The 17,638-nt window shown below is 44.6% G+C and overlaps 1 protein-coding gene across 7 annotated transcripts in view; it reads left to right on the forward strand.

Annotated features, from left to right (window-relative positions):
• The window catches only part of LOC109924826 (receptor-type tyrosine-protein phosphatase H-like), an 86,520-nt gene that overhangs the window by 31,153 nt on the left and 37,729 nt on the right, over positions 1–17,638 (forward strand). For 2 of the 7 annotated variants that reach the window (XM_048617685.1, XM_048617692.1), the window contains exons 1-3: positions 3,611–3,856; positions 3,940–3,967; positions 13,458–13,688. In XM_048617685.1, the coding sequence (XP_048473642.1) occupies positions 3,782–3,856; positions 3,940–3,967; positions 13,458–13,688 (334 nt within the window). In that variant the 5' untranslated portion in view covers positions 3,611–3,781. Of the gene's footprint in view, positions 1–3,610; positions 3,857–3,939; positions 3,968–13,457; positions 13,689–17,638 lie in introns of those variants that run through there. The other 5 variants (XM_048617690.1, XM_048617691.1, XM_048617686.1 and 2 more) reach the window with 4 other exon arrangements.

Below are 17,638 nucleotides of genomic sequence, written 5' to 3' on the forward strand. Positions count from 1 at the left end.
CACAACCGTCACCACCATCACCAACAACACCATCACCACCAACACCAACAACACCAACACCGCCACCACGACCACCATCACCACCAACATCACCACCAACACCACCACCACCACCATCACCACCATCAACAACACCACCATCACAACCAACACCACCATCAACACCATCACCACCACCATCACCACCACCATCACCACCACCACCAACACCGCCATCACCACCACCATCACCACCACCATCACCAACACCACCATCACCAACATCATCACCACCATCATCACCACCATCACCACCATCACCACCAACATCACCATCACAACCAACACCACCACCATCACCACCAACACCACCACCAACACCATCACCGCCATCACCACCAACACCACCATCACCATCACCACAACCGTCACCAACAGCACCAACACACCATCACCACCACCATTACCCACCAACACTAGTACCCAACATCACCATCCACACCACCAATACCCACCATCAATACCACCAATACCACCAATACCCATCAACACTGCAAACAATACCCGCCAACACTCCACCATCAGTACCCACCATCACCACCAATACCCACCACCACCAACAATACCTACCACTTTAATACCCTCTACTACCATCAATGCCCAGCCAGGAGAATGATTGTTCTTGTCTCTATCCTGTCGAGCACTGTAAGTACTTTCTATATTTGAACAAGGTCACCTCCCATTCTTCTTAAGACCAGAGACACAGTCTCTTGTCTATTTAACCTTCATTGGACAATCCCTCCATTCCAGTCATGGTGGCACTGTCTCTATGACAAGTATACCTTGCTTTTGGTAAGGAGACCAAAGCTGCACACAGCACTCCAGATGTGGTCTCACTGAGGCTCTTTATTATTCCTCATTATAAGTTCTCATAACTCTGCTTGTTATGGGCCCACATTTGTTTAATATATAACATAATATTTCATGGGACACATGACTTCGTGGTATAGGCATTATGTTCCAATCTTAGCTGACGAGAATGAAATCTGGGTTGATAGATCATATAAGTTTTTTTGATGTGGCAGTATTTCACTGAACTGTGAGCCTACAAGGCTGCAGATTTAGTTTTAACAATAAAACAGAAGCTTATTACATAAAAGAATTAAAATGAAATAAACCAAGGTCTCTAAATAAAGCACAGACTGAAAAACTTCAAAATATCCAGCAAAACAAAATCCCATCTATTCCCCAACACCATCATTTTACACTTAATCAGATCCAGAGAAATCCCTTCTCGATCAAATTTATAAGTTTGCTTCTATAAGTTAACTGCTTCTTGCCAATTCCAGTCCTGTGAGCTGTGTGCCCCTTTTCCCTTCATCACCCACACAGCTGAAAGCTTAGACTTTCTCAGCTTTGACTAAAGAATGCAGGTTTCTAACCAAACACTGCTGGTCTGGAAGTTTCACAAACTTTACTGTTCCATAGAGGTAATTCTTTAAGTACCCTGGACAATCTTCTTTTCCAGGAGAGGTTTTATTTGCATCTGACCTCAGTCAGGTCTTCTTTGAACTGAACTCAAAAGCTTTTGAGCTACCTTTAAAAACAAATTGCTCATCCTAGCTTCTGCTAAACTAAGGACTTAATGTTTTGTCGCTCGGATCATTAACTCGCATAAAAACATACCCGGAAGTATATAGTGGTTTAATATCATGGCTCCAGAAAGTCTGGCTTAGTTAATGTTTAGACCTAATAACAAAGTAATCAACATGTCACTAGTTTGAAATCCAAACTGTAAAGATAAAATGATATTAATATGTAAATCACACACTGTTCATCATAATTGTGTTACTTTGTGATACATAACTGCAGATAATATAGAGTCATACATCACAGATACTGACCTTTCTGTCCAACCAGTCCATGCTGAACATAATCCCAAACTAAACTAGTCTAACCTGCCTGCTCCTGGCCCATATCCCTCCAAATCTTCCCTTTTCATGTACTTATCCAAATGTCTTTTAAACGTTGTAATTGTACCCATGTGCACCACTTCCTCAGGAAGTTCATTTCATACACGAATCACCCTCTATGTAAAATATGTGTCCCTTATGTCTTTTTAAAATTTCTCCCTTCTCACCTTAAAAATATGTCCCCTAGTCTTGAAAGCCCCCACCTTAGGGAAAAGAAAATGACCATTAATTATATGATAGCTGTTGTGACATACATTTTATACTCTATGGTGTATGTCGTGTTAATATAGCCCATGACATGAAATGTTGGGAAATGTACGTATAGAGACCATGATATATTATGTGGAACTAAATCGCCATTCCTTCAATGTTACTTGGTCAAAATTCTAGAACTCCCCCCGTAACAGAATTGTGGGTGTCCCTAAAGCATGTGAACTGCCGTGACTCAAAAAGACAGTTCGCAACCACTTTCTCGAGGGGCAATTGGGGTGGAGCAATAAATGCTGGCTCACCCAAAGAAGCCCATATCCCATAAATAAATAAAAAGTATAGGTGAACTAACTGCTCAGAGGCCGGTATCCTGCCACTAAGTCACCTTTCACCTACTTGTGCACAGTACACTCCCAGCCAGCTCAGAGTCAGTCCCTGAACTGAGGTGATTCTAAATCCCCCGTTTACATTAGTCAGCCAGGGTTGCCTGATTGGCTCGAGTTAATAATCCCAATCAAGGATCTCATAGTCAACATGATCCACCTAGTTCTAATCATTACACTAGGGAATATCACCATAGTCTTACCAGATCATAGGAGCCACTCACTCATTAGAGAGAGATAAATGAATGAATGAATTAGCTTTATTGTCACATGTACTCAAATGAGTACAGAAAAAAGTTTATAAGTCACCACTTACAGTGCAATCTTAGGTACAACCCTAGCGAAATGAAGAAAAGTAGTTACTTTACAGCTATACACAGTATAACCATAGGTCAGAAAAACAAGAAACAAAGTTAAAAAGACAAACATTCCGCCCTCACTCCAAGGGCTCTCTGCAGCAGACGACGATGGCGTTTTAACCTGAAGATCACCACACCTCAGGCAAAGAGAGAAATTTGAAAAGGAGAGTCAATCTCAACCAGTGCAGGAATTGAACTGATGCTGTTGGTATCAATCTGTATTGCAAACTAGTTGTCAAGCTAACTGACCCAATAACTGGCCTCAGCATGGACATCCGGTCTCGAGGTGATTCCAGAGCGATCTCCTGGCTTTGTGAACCCTGAGGGGAAGCCAGGCGCGGTCTAGAATTAAGAACCAATGCAGACTGGAGGCTAAGTGCCAGCATGGACTGGGCTGGAAGACCGTGGTACTGAATATTGTTTTTCCTCCATTTTATAATTTATTCCTGCATTGCTGAACTTTTTACTTCTCTATTTTTCTAAGGACTGAACTGAAGAAGCTGAACTTAGGGACCTTTGTGCCTAAGATGGTGCTGTAACCAACAAAGCTAATTCTAATTCTAAAAATATATGCTGCATTTGCAGATGTATGAGTGAAAGAGGGAATGGGAGACAGAGAATGAGAGGATGGGGTAAAGGACAGGGTAAGGGAAGGAATTGGTGGGGGGCATGGTGTGGAGGGAACGTGAAAACTGGGGGATGAAGTTCGAGGGAGGGAGTGAGAGGGGAAGACCTGGAGTTGGAAGTTACATGGAGAAATTCTGAATCAATCTGAGCTGAGCAATATGAATTCAGTGATGAAAGGTGGGCACGTTGAATATGGATCGGATGTTAAACTAAAAGATGAGAATTTACAAAGAAGGGTTTCTGAGCACAGATGTGTCACAATACTGACACCACCATTTCTTTGGAAAAGTCATCATTTCCGATAATCAGGAAATGGAAAATAAAGGTAGGTTAGCTGAGGAATTGAGCTTTTGACAGGCGTAGTGTATACAAACCCAACACTAATGCAGTTTCTTTCTCAATCAACAGGAGGTCGTATACAGCCTGAATTGTTCTGGTAAGTTCCATAATTCTACCGAGATTATAAAGTACAATAAATGTGCAGGCGAACTGTGTTGGTGAATATTCTGTTGGTTCACCTTTTGAGGTTAATTCTGCTCTCGTGAAACTAACATTCTAACTTCAGCTCAACAGGAAAGTGGCGTTGATTTAGTCAGGGACTAGGGTTCACAGTGCAGCACTAGAAGTTCTAATGTCAACCCCTTGCTCGCTGGCCTCCTGTCCAGATCATAAAACTCCCCCCTTCATTTTCCAATTCCCCCATAGCCTCACCCCTCGCTGTTTCTCCTCCAGCCCTACAACCCTGCGAGACGTTGGCGCTCTCCTTTTTCTGGCATTTTGCTCATCCTCAATTTCAATCTTTGAAATCCACTTTAATTGGAGCCTTTAATTGCTTTGGCTCCCAGCTCTAGAAACCCCTCCCATCTACTTCTTGACCCCACTTACCTTCTTTAAGACACTGCTCCTATTCAGCAGGCTTTTAACCTGACTTAGAATCACCTTTGAGTTGGGTGTCATGTTTTGTTATATAATGCCCCCATGAAGCAGTTATGTCAAAGGTGCTATGTAAATGTAGGTTTTAATAGTTGTGCTCATTACCATTCACCATACAGTTAATGGTCCTTGCATCTGCAGTGATCTGGAGTGGGCCTTTACTAACCCATGCCTGGCATGATCTAAGGGATCATATAGATCCACTGGATCCCTGCGGCCTTGAACATACTGTCAGGCGTGTTCCCCTCTTTGGAAAGTGACTTGACGAGGAATCCGAATGAGATGAGGTTGATCTTGACATCAAACACAAGTGAACAAGAATATCTCTTTAACATCCCATGTGCTGCTGTAGTACCAATTGATTTACAACACGGCTGTCCCTGGAATATCTGCCATATCCTCATCTACTTCACGAGGTTCACTGACTTCACACGCATCTTCCTTTTTCTTTTAATTTCCCAGCAACAGCCACTTCCCACACTGATGAGAAATGAAAAATGAAACTTCTACATTGCTGGGCTGAGATGTTTTCTCAATAGTATGACCATTTGCTGAATGACTCCTGTAGGTTTGACGACTATTATCTTAACAGCTAATGTGACATGTAAAAGAGTTTATGAAGGATGACTCATCCGGTACCTTCGCTCGGGAACCATTCTTGTTAGCAATTTAAATGGTAGATGAATGCTTAGAAACGTAGAAAATACTAGGAGCAGGAGTAGGCTATTCCAGCCTGCTCCACCTTTCAAAATGATCATGGCTGATCATCCAACTCAGTCCCCTGTTCTTCCCCATACCCTTTGATCCCTTTAGCTCTAAGAACTATATCTAATGCAGATTTCATCTAGACTCGAAACTTTAACTTACCCTCTCTCCATGGATGCTGCCTGACCTGCTGTGATCTCAGAACTTTTTGTTTTTGATATAGATTCCAGCATCTGCAGTAATTTGCTCCTATATCTAACTCCTTCTTGAAACCATTCAATGTTTTGGCCTCAACCGCTTTCTGTGGCAGAGAATTCCGCAGGTTCACCACTCTCTGGGTGAAGACATTTCTCCCCATCTCAGTCCTAAATGGCCTAACCTGTAGCCCTTAGACTATGAGCTTTGGTTCTGGTTCTTAGCGTTTGCTGCTTTTTTTAAACAACGTAGTAATTCATGAACTGAAACAAGATCCCTACTCCCAGATGGTATCTGTTAAAAGCCCAAATTGTTACAGCATGCTTTATAAGAGAGGGGAGGGGAGTGCTGACCCAGTGAGATTGCTGACAACTTGCAGAGCAAACTCAATGTTTCAACGTTCCTCTGTGAGATCATTTACAGCTAATAGGGAAATTGGAATAATTTGAAATAACCACAGAGAACACTGGAGAAACACAGCTGGCAGTATCTGTGAAGAGGGAACCAATTAATGGTTCAAGTCCAATTTGACTCTTCTTCAGAATCTTTGTCCCAGAGTTTGTGTCTCATTTTTGATTTTTTAATTTGACTTGATTTGAGTCATTGTTGTCACATGTACCAAAGCACAGTGAAAAGTTTTGTTTTGCGAGCAGTACAGGCAGATCATAGCTAACAAGGACAGACAGATCATAGGGTGCTTAGACAGAGCGAGGCACACAAGGTAATGCTGCACAGGTGGTGCACAAAAGCAAGGTCAACGCTACAGTGTGGAGCTGGAGGGACACAGCAGGTCAGGCAGCATCAGAGGAGCAGGAAAGTCAATGTTTTGGGTTTACACCCTAAACCCAAAAGGTTGACTTTCCTGCTCCTCTAATGCTGCCTGGCCTGCTGTCTTCCTCCAGCTCTGCGCTGTATTGATTCTGACTCCAGCATCTGCAGTTCTTGCTGTCTCCAAGGTCAACATTAGATTTGAAGTTAGAGAGGTCCATTCAGCAGTCTAATAACAGTGGGGAAGAAGCTGTTCTTGAACCTGCTGGTGTGTGCTTTCAAGCATCTGTATCTTCTGCCTGACCGAAGAGGTTGAAAGGGTCTTCGATGATGTTGGCAGTCTTTCCGTGGCAACGAGAAGTGTAAATGGAGTCCATTGAAGTAATATGGTTGTTCAGTGAGCAGCAGAGTTGAGCTGATTAAGATATCAATTAAGGTGGCATCATGCCAATGTCTGACTTTGCACAGAACAAAATGGCCATATAGACCTACAAAAGAGAAACCTAAGTCTGTAGAGAAGCATGGGGAGTGCCAAGGTGCCCGGTTTGTCCCAGTTCAAGGCAGCATTGATGCTCCCACTCATGCCAAGCCCACTATTATCCATAAAGCCCATTGTGAAAGGAAGTGCTGCGTCAGCGATGCGGTGCTGCTGGAATGGGAACATACACAATCGGCATGATTTTATCAAACCTGCAAGGACTGCGCCCACTGTTAACAGTGGCTTTTCAAATTGGAAACCTAAAGTGAATTCCTGAGTATGCGGCGTATTAACAGAAAGTGATGCCTCCAAATTTATTCATAGATTAATCAGAGTAGAAAAGGCCCTTCAGCCCATCGAGTCTGCACCGACGTAACTACCACTAAAAGCGATCGAGTCCCAATTTCGGCACTTGTCCCATATCCTTGAATGCTGTGATATTTGAAGTGCTCATCCAAATAATTTTTAAAGGTTGTAACGTTTCTAGCCTGCTCTACCTTCCCAGGCAGTGCATTCCAGATTCCCACCACCCGCTGAGTGAAAAAGATTTTTCCTGAATCTCCTGCCCTTTACCTTAAAACTATGGCCCCTCATGATTGATCCCTCAACCAAGGGGAACAGCTGCTCTCTATTCACCTGTCCATACCCCTCATAATCTTACACACCTCCATCTATCCCCCTCAGTCTTCTCTGCTCTAAAGTAAACAATCCAAGCCTACCTAGTCTCTCCTTATGGTTCAATGCCTCCATCCGAGGCAACATCCTTGTGAACCTCCTCTGTACCCCCTCCAGTGCTATCACATCCTTCATGTAGTGAGGTGACCAGAACTGCACACAATACTCCATTTGTGGCCTGACTCACACTCTGTTACGACTCCAATGTTACCTCCTTGCTCTTAGACTCTATACCACAAGCGATGAAAGCAAGTGTCCCATATGCCTTCTTAACTATCCTATCCACATGCTGTGCCAAATTCAGGGTTCTGTGAATTATTATCCCAAGATCCCTCTGTTTGCTGGTGACTCCAAGTTGTAGTAGAAGCAGCCACAATCCCAGGGGACCATTGGTTTAACCTTCGGGTCACCATGCACCAGGCATGGGGCAATGTTGAGAAATTAGGACCATCATGGTAACCTCTGCCAGTGTGGAAAGTGAACCTGTACTGTTAACAGTTCCCTGCATCACAAACCAGTCATCCAGCCAACTGAGCTAACCTGTACTCATAGCAGGCTTTGGCAAAGTAAATCTCTGCACCAGAAAGTGTTTGCAATAGTTTCTAGATCTACAAATGGATAGGGTGAATAGTCAAGGCCTTTTCCCCAGGGTGGGGGAGTCCAAAACTAGAGGGCATAGGTTTGAGGTGAGAAGGGAAAGATTTAAAAAGGACCTGAGGAGAAAATTTTTCATGCAGAGGGTAGTGTGTGTATGGAATGAACTGCCAGAAGAGGTGGTGGACGCTGGTACAATTACAACATTTAAAAGGTATCTGGATGGGTATATGAATAGGAAGGGTTTGGAGGGATATGGACCAAATGCTGGCAAATGGGATTAGATTAATTTAGGATATCTGGTCAGCATGGATGAGTTGGACTGAAGGGTCTGTTTCCGTGCTTTACAGCTCTACGATTCTATGGCCGCTTTGACGCTCATATAACTTCATCAAGAAAATGCCTAAATTGATCTTCAGTTTTATCGCTCTGTTTTATTCAGCGTAGGTGAAATTTTAGCTCTTAAGTATTTCCTGACCCCATTCTATTTTTGCCAAGGTAACAGAGACAGAACAATGCGGACCAATGCAAGAGAGGAGACAAAAGCAGCTTGTGAAGTTTATCTGATAAATCTTTCTGTACTTACACCCACATGTAATCTGTTATTCTAATCATTCTGTGGCCACAGTGTTTTGGAGAAAAAATACAATTGGCTCTGATCCTGTCCCCATACAGGGATTTTTGTTTGTGTCATCAGTTTTTCTGTTACAACACAAAGCAGTGGATGAATTATTAACCTTCGCCAACTATTATTCACATTAGAGCAGATTATGCTTTGAGGAAGCCTCAGTCAAAATTCTCAAGATCGTAACAGTAAAAATTGACAGACGAAATAGGTGAAGCTTTCCCAGCACCAAGGGGGCCCTGTAACTAGAGTGTTACAACAACAACTTGCCTTTACATCCCAAAAGTGCTTCACAGATGCATCAATAAGCAAAGTGTGGCGCTAAGCCACACAGGAAGTTTTAGGGCAGATGGACATAAACGTAGGGAAGAGCAAGGCTCAAGGAGCATCTTTAGAGATGGGGACAGGGAGGTGGAGAGGCTTAAAGAGGGAATTCCGGAATTCAAGGCCTAGGTACAGCCTCTGACTGTGGAGCGATAAACACTGGAAATGCTTCGAATTGTCAGAGATGGAAGGACGCTGGGGATCTAAAGGGAGGAGGTGCAGGGTTACAGGACGCTACAATGATTGAGGCCCTAGAGGAATTTGATAACAGGATGGGAAATCGAGATTTTTTTTTTGAACAGCTGCTACTGTAGGGACTGGTCGGTTAGTTCCGGAGCTGGTTTGCAATGAAGTGTGGTAACAACACGCAACAAGTTCACTTTCTGTACCAGCTGGAGTTACTGTGGGGTGACCCTCTGAACCTCCTCACCAGATCCACAGCATCCCTCCCCGACCCCGGCCATCTCTCTGTAACGACAGAGCACTTTATCACCCTTTGGGACCATGAGCAGAATCTTTCAGGGTTTGAATAATATGGACGATGGCAATATTTGTGTCAGGCAGCAAGGACAATCTCAACAACAGGAACACCTCACTCCATCTTTAATGCTTAAGACAAGCAGCTGCAAGTGACCAATTAAGGGGGAATTATTATTTTTTTAAACAGTTTGCTAACAGCCCAACTCAGCTCATTAATAAAAACCGAAATAACTGCTGGAAATCAGAAACAAAAATAGAAATTTCGGAAAAGCTCTGGCAATATCTGTGGAGAGAAATCAGAGTGAACTTTTTGGGTCCAGTGACTCTTCCTCAGAACAGATGGTAGCTAGGTTCCCCGGCCAACATTCTCTGTCTCGAGCTTGCTGCATTATTCCAGCAAAGCTCAGCACAAGCTGGAAGAACAACAGAGATAGTAGGAACTGCAGATGCTGGAGAATCTGAGATAACAAGGTGTAGAGCTGGATGAACACAGCAGGCCATGAAGCATCAGAGGAGCAGGAAGGCTGACGTTTTGGGCCTAGACCCTTCTTCAGAAATTTTCAGAACACAGCTGCTTGGCCTGCTGTGTTCATCCAGCTCTACACCTTGTTATCTCTGGAAGAACAACACCTCATTTTCCTCTTGGGAAGTCTACAGGCTTATGAACTCAATATTGAGTTCAACAACTTTAGCACTGGAGCTTTTCCTATGCCCTTATCCCAACCCTACAAACCAGACCTTGTTATCACATAGTCTGCTTTTACACATAACCTATTGTTAGCCACTAACAGCCCCCATTAATAGCTATTCAGTCTCCTAGCCTGATCGTTATCCACTCCTTTGTTCACTGAACTATTCTACTCTCTCATTGAGTGAGTGCTGTCTCCACCCACCCAATCTTCTGCATACAAACCAACGTTTTCCTCGCTACCATCAGTTCTGAGGAAGGCTCACTTTTCTCTCTCAGCCAGAGATACCCAGGCTCACATTGCTGCTGTCATGCCTTACCCTTTGGCACAGACACAAAGCCAGGAAGTTTGTCCGAGGTGCCAGTAGGCCGCAGTGAAGTTGAGGGGGATATACTCGAGGCGGAGTGTCCCCAGCACAGTGAGTCTGAGGACAGTCTCCGATACCAGTCCAGAGGCTTGGACACAGTCAGTCAGCCACTTGGCACAGAATCAGGGTGCTGTCCATGTTGGAGAGCCCACTGACTCTTTCTGCTCGCATCGTGGGCTGTTTGCCCCCTGGAATAAGAGAGAGGCAGGTATTGCAGAAGGTGACAGTGGGTGGCACAGCGGTTACTGTCGGCTCAGGTGGGGAGGTGACCCTCGGGTGAGTGAGGGGGCAATGCAGAGGGCAGGGCAGGGTGAGTGTGTTAGGGGGCTTGGGATGGGTGAGAGTGAGTGAGGGGGCAATGCGGAGGGCAGGGCAGGGTGAGTGTGTTAGGGGGCTTGGGATGGGTGAGAGTGAGTGAGGGGGCAATGCAGAGGGCAGGGCAGGGTGAGTGTGTTAGGGGGGTTGGGGTGGGTGAGAGTGAGTGAGGGAAGATGTTGCAGCCAATTGTGGGGGTGAGCCTTGGTGGGAGGTGGGTGCAGTGGCAGAGAAAGAGTGTGTGTGAGCGATCAGAGAGAAGGTGGTGGCACCTACCCTGGCACAGTGGCAAAGGTCATTGACCTTCTTCCTACAGCATCTGGCATTAGAGCAGACGGCTGAGACTGCTCTAACCCTCAGGCCTGGTTGGCATGGTCTGGTGTCTTGGCCTCCAAGCTGGTTTGGACCACCACGTTCACACCACCCTGACCAGCGGGACCTCCAAGTCCCTGCCCACAAAGCAGGGAACCGCTATCCCCCTGTCCAGGGCAAATACAAGAAACCGAGCAGAGCGGCTCCAGATGGACAATGCTTCTCCGGGGGCACAAAGGGCATTTAAAGACGGCGCGGGCTCAATGGATGTTGGTGAATTCCCAGCCGGTATGTGTTAGTGGTGAGATGTTCCAGGAAGTGCATGTTGGAAGACAGAGCTGGAATTTGACATGGGGGACGCTTTAGGGGTTGGTTAATAAAGTGGATTTTATAAAATACAGTGAGAAATCTCGCTGGCCTTGTGAGGAGATCCCTTCACAAATTTCATGCCACTGGCCCTGCAGTGGTTTCCCTAAATTGTCAGGGACACATGGGAATGGTGATCCAGTGAGACACAAGATCCTCTCTGCCTGTTCCCCAGCCAATCCCTCACACTTATTAAACAGCTTTAAGTCCATTCCCTTGTCTCCTTGACTTTGAAACAGAGTTGGAAGGCTGCAGGAGGAGGCCAATGTACAGCTAAGAATGAAAGATTGTTTGCTGAGATGTTTGCAGCTACTGAAAGTCAGGTGGCAGCGACACCTATAGGAAATTCTTAAAGGGATCGGAAAAGATAGTTTGGGAAAAAATTGAAAATGCTTCCCTGAAAAGGTAAAGTCATTGTTGTCCCACTCTTGTTAGAACATAGAACATTACAGCGCAGTACAGGCCCTTCGGCCCTCGATGTTGCGCCGACCTGTGAAACCAATCTGAAGCCCATCTAAACTAAACTATTCCGTTATCATCCATATGTTTATCCAATGACCATTTAAATGCCCTTAAAGTGGGCGAGTCGACTATTTTTGCAGGCAGGGCATTCCACGCCCTTACTACTTTCTGAGTAAAGAACCTACCTCTGGCATCTGTCCTATATCTATCACCCCTCAATTTAAAGCTATGTCCCCTCGTGCTAGCCTTCACCATCCGAGGAAAAAGGCTCCCACTGTCCACCCTATCTAATCCTCTGATCATCTTGTATGTCTCTATCAAGTCACCTCTTAACCTTCTTCTCTCTAACGAAAACAGCCTCAAGACCCTCAGCCTTTCCTCATAAGACCTTCCCTCCATACCAGGCAACATCCTGGTAAATCTCCTCTGCACCCTTTCCAATGCTTCCACATCCTTCCTATAATGCGCTGACCAGAACTGTACGCAATACTCCAAGTGCGGCCGCACCAGAGTTTTGTACAGCTGCAACATGACCTCATGGCTCCGAAACTCAATCCCTCTACCAATAAAACCTAACACACTGTACGCCTTCTTAACAACGCTATCAACCTGGGTGGCAACTTTCAGTGATCTATGCACATGGACACCGAGATCTTTCTGCTCATCCACACTACCAAGAATCTTACCATTAGCCCAGTACTCTGTATTCCTGTTACTCCTTCCAAAGTGAATCACCTCACACTTTTCCGCATTAAACTCCATTTGCCACCTCTCAGCCCAGCTCTGCAGCTTATCTATGTCCCTCTGTAACCTGCAACATCCTTCTGCACTATCCACAACTCCACCGACTTTGGTGTCATCCGCAAATTTACTAACCCATCCTTCTACGCCCTCATCCAGGTCATTTATAAAAATGACAAACAGCAGTGGCCCCAAAACAGATTCTTGAGGTACACCACTAGTAACTGAACTCCAGGATGAACATTTCCCATTAGACAGAGACAACTGGTGGTTATTTAACCTGAGGGTCACAACACCTGAGATAAGGGGAAAGATTGAGAAGGATAATCCATCACAGTAGCCTCAGCTAGTGCAAGAATTGAACCAACAATGTTACTATTGTTCTGCATTGCAAACCAGCTGTACAGCCAACTGAGCTAACCAACTACCTATGCCTCCCTAAGCATAGAAACGAGGAACAGGAATAGGCCCTTTGGCTAGTTTGAGCCTGCTTCAGTGTTCAATCTTATCCTTTACCTCAATGCCAAATTTCTCTCCATACCCTTTGATGTCTTTACTATCTTGAATAAACTGCAATGGTGTACAACACTGGGAGGAGAGAATCAGACAAACATAAAATATACCCAAAGGACTTCCTTTACCTTAAAACTTAAAACATATTGAATGAGGGACATAGAATCAGCTCATCATTTCTGGTCGGCCATTTTGTCTCCTCTTACACCTGGCTGCCTACCCAAAGAAGCATCTCTTTCCATTTTGAGCACCTTCACTGTTTGTGCGTACAAGGCCTTTCCAGGGCCCAAGCAGTTTTATTGTGAATGAAATCACATGAGTACTCAAGTCATTTTTAACAGAATGTATGTATTTATTTATTTATTTCCATTTCCCTTCAATAAGCAGCTGTCTCCATTCTTCCTGAGAACACTACGGCCCTGAAAGTTACCTGGACAAATCTGACACAAGATTTCAAATCGATTGAACTGAATTTAGACAATGTCACGAAAACAGACAATAAGATAAGTGGCGAAGTGATATTCGATGATCTTATGGAAGGGATGAATTATAACATTTCAATTAAAACTCAATACAAGAACAGCACATGCAAAGAAGTACAAGTGGGAACGACAAGTAAGTTCTGTTCTAAGGTGCAAATTGAAACATTCACCAAAATCTTTCCTGCTTACATGTCAATGGCTAATTTAAAACACTTCAACTTCCTGTAAAGCTCACTCAGTCTCTCGCCTGAACTTGATGTGTAGATAATAGAGTGGTGTTAATAAAGGTTCTGTAATTGGGCAACCTGTGGGAAGAGGTCAGAGATCGCACTGACGAAAGGTCCCTTTGGTGTTTCAGCATTAGGTGAGATTAACATCAAGTCCGAGAGTCTCACTTGCTACCAAGAGTTTGTTTCTCCCCTTTATTCATTCACAGGATGAGGGCGATGCTGGCTAGGCAACAAGTATTGCCCATTCCTAACTGTCCAGAATCAACCACATTGCTGTAGGTCTGGAGTCACATGTAGGTCAGATCAGATAAAGGTGGCAGTTTCCTTCCCTAAAGGGCATTAGTGAACCAGATGGGTTTTTCCTGACAATTGACAGCAGTTTCATGGGCAAACATTAGATTCTTAATTCCAGATATTTTTTTTAAATTGGATTCAAATTCTGCTATCTGCTTTAGCAGGATTCGAATCCCATGTGCCCAGAACATTATCTGGGTCTCTGGATTAACAATCCAGCGATAACACCGCTAGGCCATTGCCTGCCCAATGCATTGTGCTAACAAATTGTCTTGACATGTAGAAACACGGAGAATTGGAACAGGAGTTCGTATTTGGCCCTTTGAGCCTACTCTACCATTCAACTGCTGGTCTTTTTAAGTTGCTTTTAAAATATTTACAGAAAAGGTCAATGTAAATAGGAATGTAGAAAATAGGAGCAGTAGGCCATTCAGCCCTTCAATCCTGTTCTACTGATTATCCAAATCTGTCCCTAATTCCCACTTTCTCCCCATATTCTTTCGATCACTTTAGCCCTAAGAATTCTATCCAACTCCTTCCGGAAAATGTTTAATGTTGTGGCCTCAACTATTTTCTATGACAGAGAATTCCATAGGCTCCCCACTCTCTGGGCGAAGGCATTTCTCCTCATCTCAGTCCTAAATGGCCCACCCTATATCCTTAAACTGTGACCCTGCTCCCCCTCTCCGGTTCTGGAAGGAAAAGCTTACTTTTTAAATAATTATTGCGCCTTGAGTTGCAAAGGGACAGTGCCAGTCAGAGAGAGACACAAACTAGGCTGTGAAGGTCAGAACTAGCATGCAGGCAGTTGAAGAATTTCTACCGACACACCTCACACAGGCCTCACTCCTTACAGTAGACAGTGTCTTCCACCATTCATCTCACATCTCAGTGGTGGGACCAGGGGTGTCCTGCTGGATGGGCACAGACCGCCATGTCGTATGAGGCTGTTGGCACTATTGCCCACTATGGGATAGGTTTGCTGCCACCATCCTCGTTCAGGACCTTCTGGGTCTGGTATGGTTGAGGAAAACACCTCGCTGGTCCAACATGGAATTCACTGAATGTTAGCAACAAGTTACACCAGAGGACGTGGATGTTTGGTCTTTTCTCCTTTCGAATCTTTCGCTTTTCTCCCACCAAGTTCCCTGTGACATCATGATATTGGGTGATGCTTAAAGTACTCTACAGGTATTAACCCTTTCAGTCCTTACACCCTTATACAACACTGACCACATTCTATACCAGTCCTTGAGCTCTGGTCAGCCTCAATATAACACATTATGAACCATAGTATTCACACTGTACACACACAGAGATCTTCAACACCACACCATTTCTTGCCCCATTCCAGTTTCAGATCCTACTTTGGGATTGGTGCCAACTCCATAATTTACAACAGGTTCCAGCTACTATCATATCCCACACTGTATTCTACAGACCCAACCAATGCTGTACCCCAGGCCATAAGAGTGATAGAATCCTTACTGTGTAGGCCATTCAGCCCATCAAGTATACACTAACCCTCCAAAGAGCAGCCCACCTAGACCTACCCTATCCCTGTAACCCTGCATTTCCTATGGTTCATCCACCTCGCCTGCACATCCCTGGATACCATATACAATTTAGTATAGTCAATCCAACTAGCCTGCACATCTTTGGACTGTGGGAGGAAACTAGGAAACTCAAACGAATATGGGGCAAACTCCACACAGACAGTCACCCGAGGGTGGAATCAAACCTGGGTCCCTGGTGCTGTGAGACAGCAGTGTTAACCACTGAACCACTGAGCCACCATGCCACCCACACCTCTATTATAACCAAAGTGTGTTAGTGTTTGCGAAATAAGATTAAATATTGGCGAATTGCAAATGGAGTCAAAGACATTTACAACTGCTCAAATAGGAGCAAAATCCTACAGATGCTGGAAATCTGAAACAAGGGCGGACATTGCTAAAGATACTCAGCAGGTCTGGCAGCATCTTTGAAGACAAGAAACAGAGTTAACTCTTCAAGTCCGGTCAGACATTTCTTCAGAAGATTCTTCTTCAATTCAATATATCCCGAAAGACTGAAAATTTGTGACTAGATTCAATGTCATACTTAAGCTCGGTGACTACATCCCAGCTTCAGTGATCTGCCAGAGACTGATTGCAATAATATTTCTCTCAACGAGGATACTGTGAGCTATCCCAGCAGACAGTGATTCTCCAGCACCTGTTCAGTGGTTACACATTGCAGCGATATTACACAAAATGTAAAACCCTGTTTGGCTGGCATCTGCAGTAACACAAGGCTTACGAAACTCCAAGTGGTACACAGAGAGACAACTACATAACCCCGGAACACACAAGCAGCTGTCTCACATCACTCGGTGATACACACTTTTCAAACAGTTACCAATGTTATTGCAAGCTTTCAGTCTCACTCCACTGTGTTGGAGAAGCTGTGTGGCTGTGTTTTAATCCTAAAAGCATAAGAGATGTAAGAGCAGATGTCGGCCATTTGGCCCACCGAATCTGCTTCGCCATTCGACAAAATATTGGCTGATCTGATCATCCTCAACTCCACTCGCTGCTGTTTCCAACTTCAGACCTCGCATGAATTGGGAATTCAAGAGGGATTTGAATGACGATTTGGATAGAAATGGTGAGCAGGGAAATGGGAAAAGGCAGGAGATTGACACTAAGGGATAGAGCCAGTGCAAACACAATGGGCTGAATGGCCTCCTTCTGCTCTGTAACAATTCTTGTGTGTCCTGATTCTCTTACTGATTAAAAATCTGTCGATCTCAGCTTTGAATATGCTTAGTTAACCCTGCCTCAACAGCCCTCTAATGCTAAAGAATACCACAGATTCAGTCCCCTCTGAGAGAGAAATTTCCTCCTCACCTCTGTCGTAAATGGGTGGACCTGTTATTTCTGAGATTGTACCCCTGGTCCTGGACTCTCCCACAAGGGGAAACAACCTCTCCACATCTATCCTATCAAGTCTCCCAATATCCTTGTAAGTTTCAATAAGGTCACCTCTCATCCTTCTAAACTTCAATGGGTCCAGGCCGAACATACTTGACCTCTCAATTTCAGTGTGATGAATACAATCACTCTGCTCAGTCCTGAGAGCATAGGGGATAGGATCATGAGTAGGCCATTCAGCCTACTGAACCTGCACCACCATTCAACTACATAATGGTTGAACTAGGGAATGTAAATGGTGCAGGGTGTAAGTTACCCTCCACCTCTTAAAGGGTCTGTTACACCTCTGAGAGTAAGAGATGACGTGCCATGTTAAACTAACCTGATGATCATTACCTGCTGAGTCCTTAAAGGACAGATTTGTATATGATATCACCTCGACTGCCTGGTAACAGACAACATACTGCTCTTAAAGTGCAGTTTCTGCTGTCACAACCAAAACGCAGCTTTGCGCACGGCAAGATCCCAAAACAACGCAGGGCAGGAGGTCTTGTGGTGTGGCGGTGTTGTTCCAACATGGAGGTCTCTCAGTGTGGGGGTCTTGCTCCAACATGGAGGTCTCCCGGTGTGGGGGTCTTGTTCCA

The sequence above is a fragment of the Rhincodon typus genome, chromosome 37 (assembly GCF_021869965.1).
Source record: "Rhincodon typus isolate 14 chromosome 37, sRhiTyp1.1, whole genome shotgun sequence".
Classification (NCBI taxonomy): Eukaryota; Metazoa; Chordata; class Chondrichthyes; order Orectolobiformes; family Rhincodontidae; genus Rhincodon; species Rhincodon typus.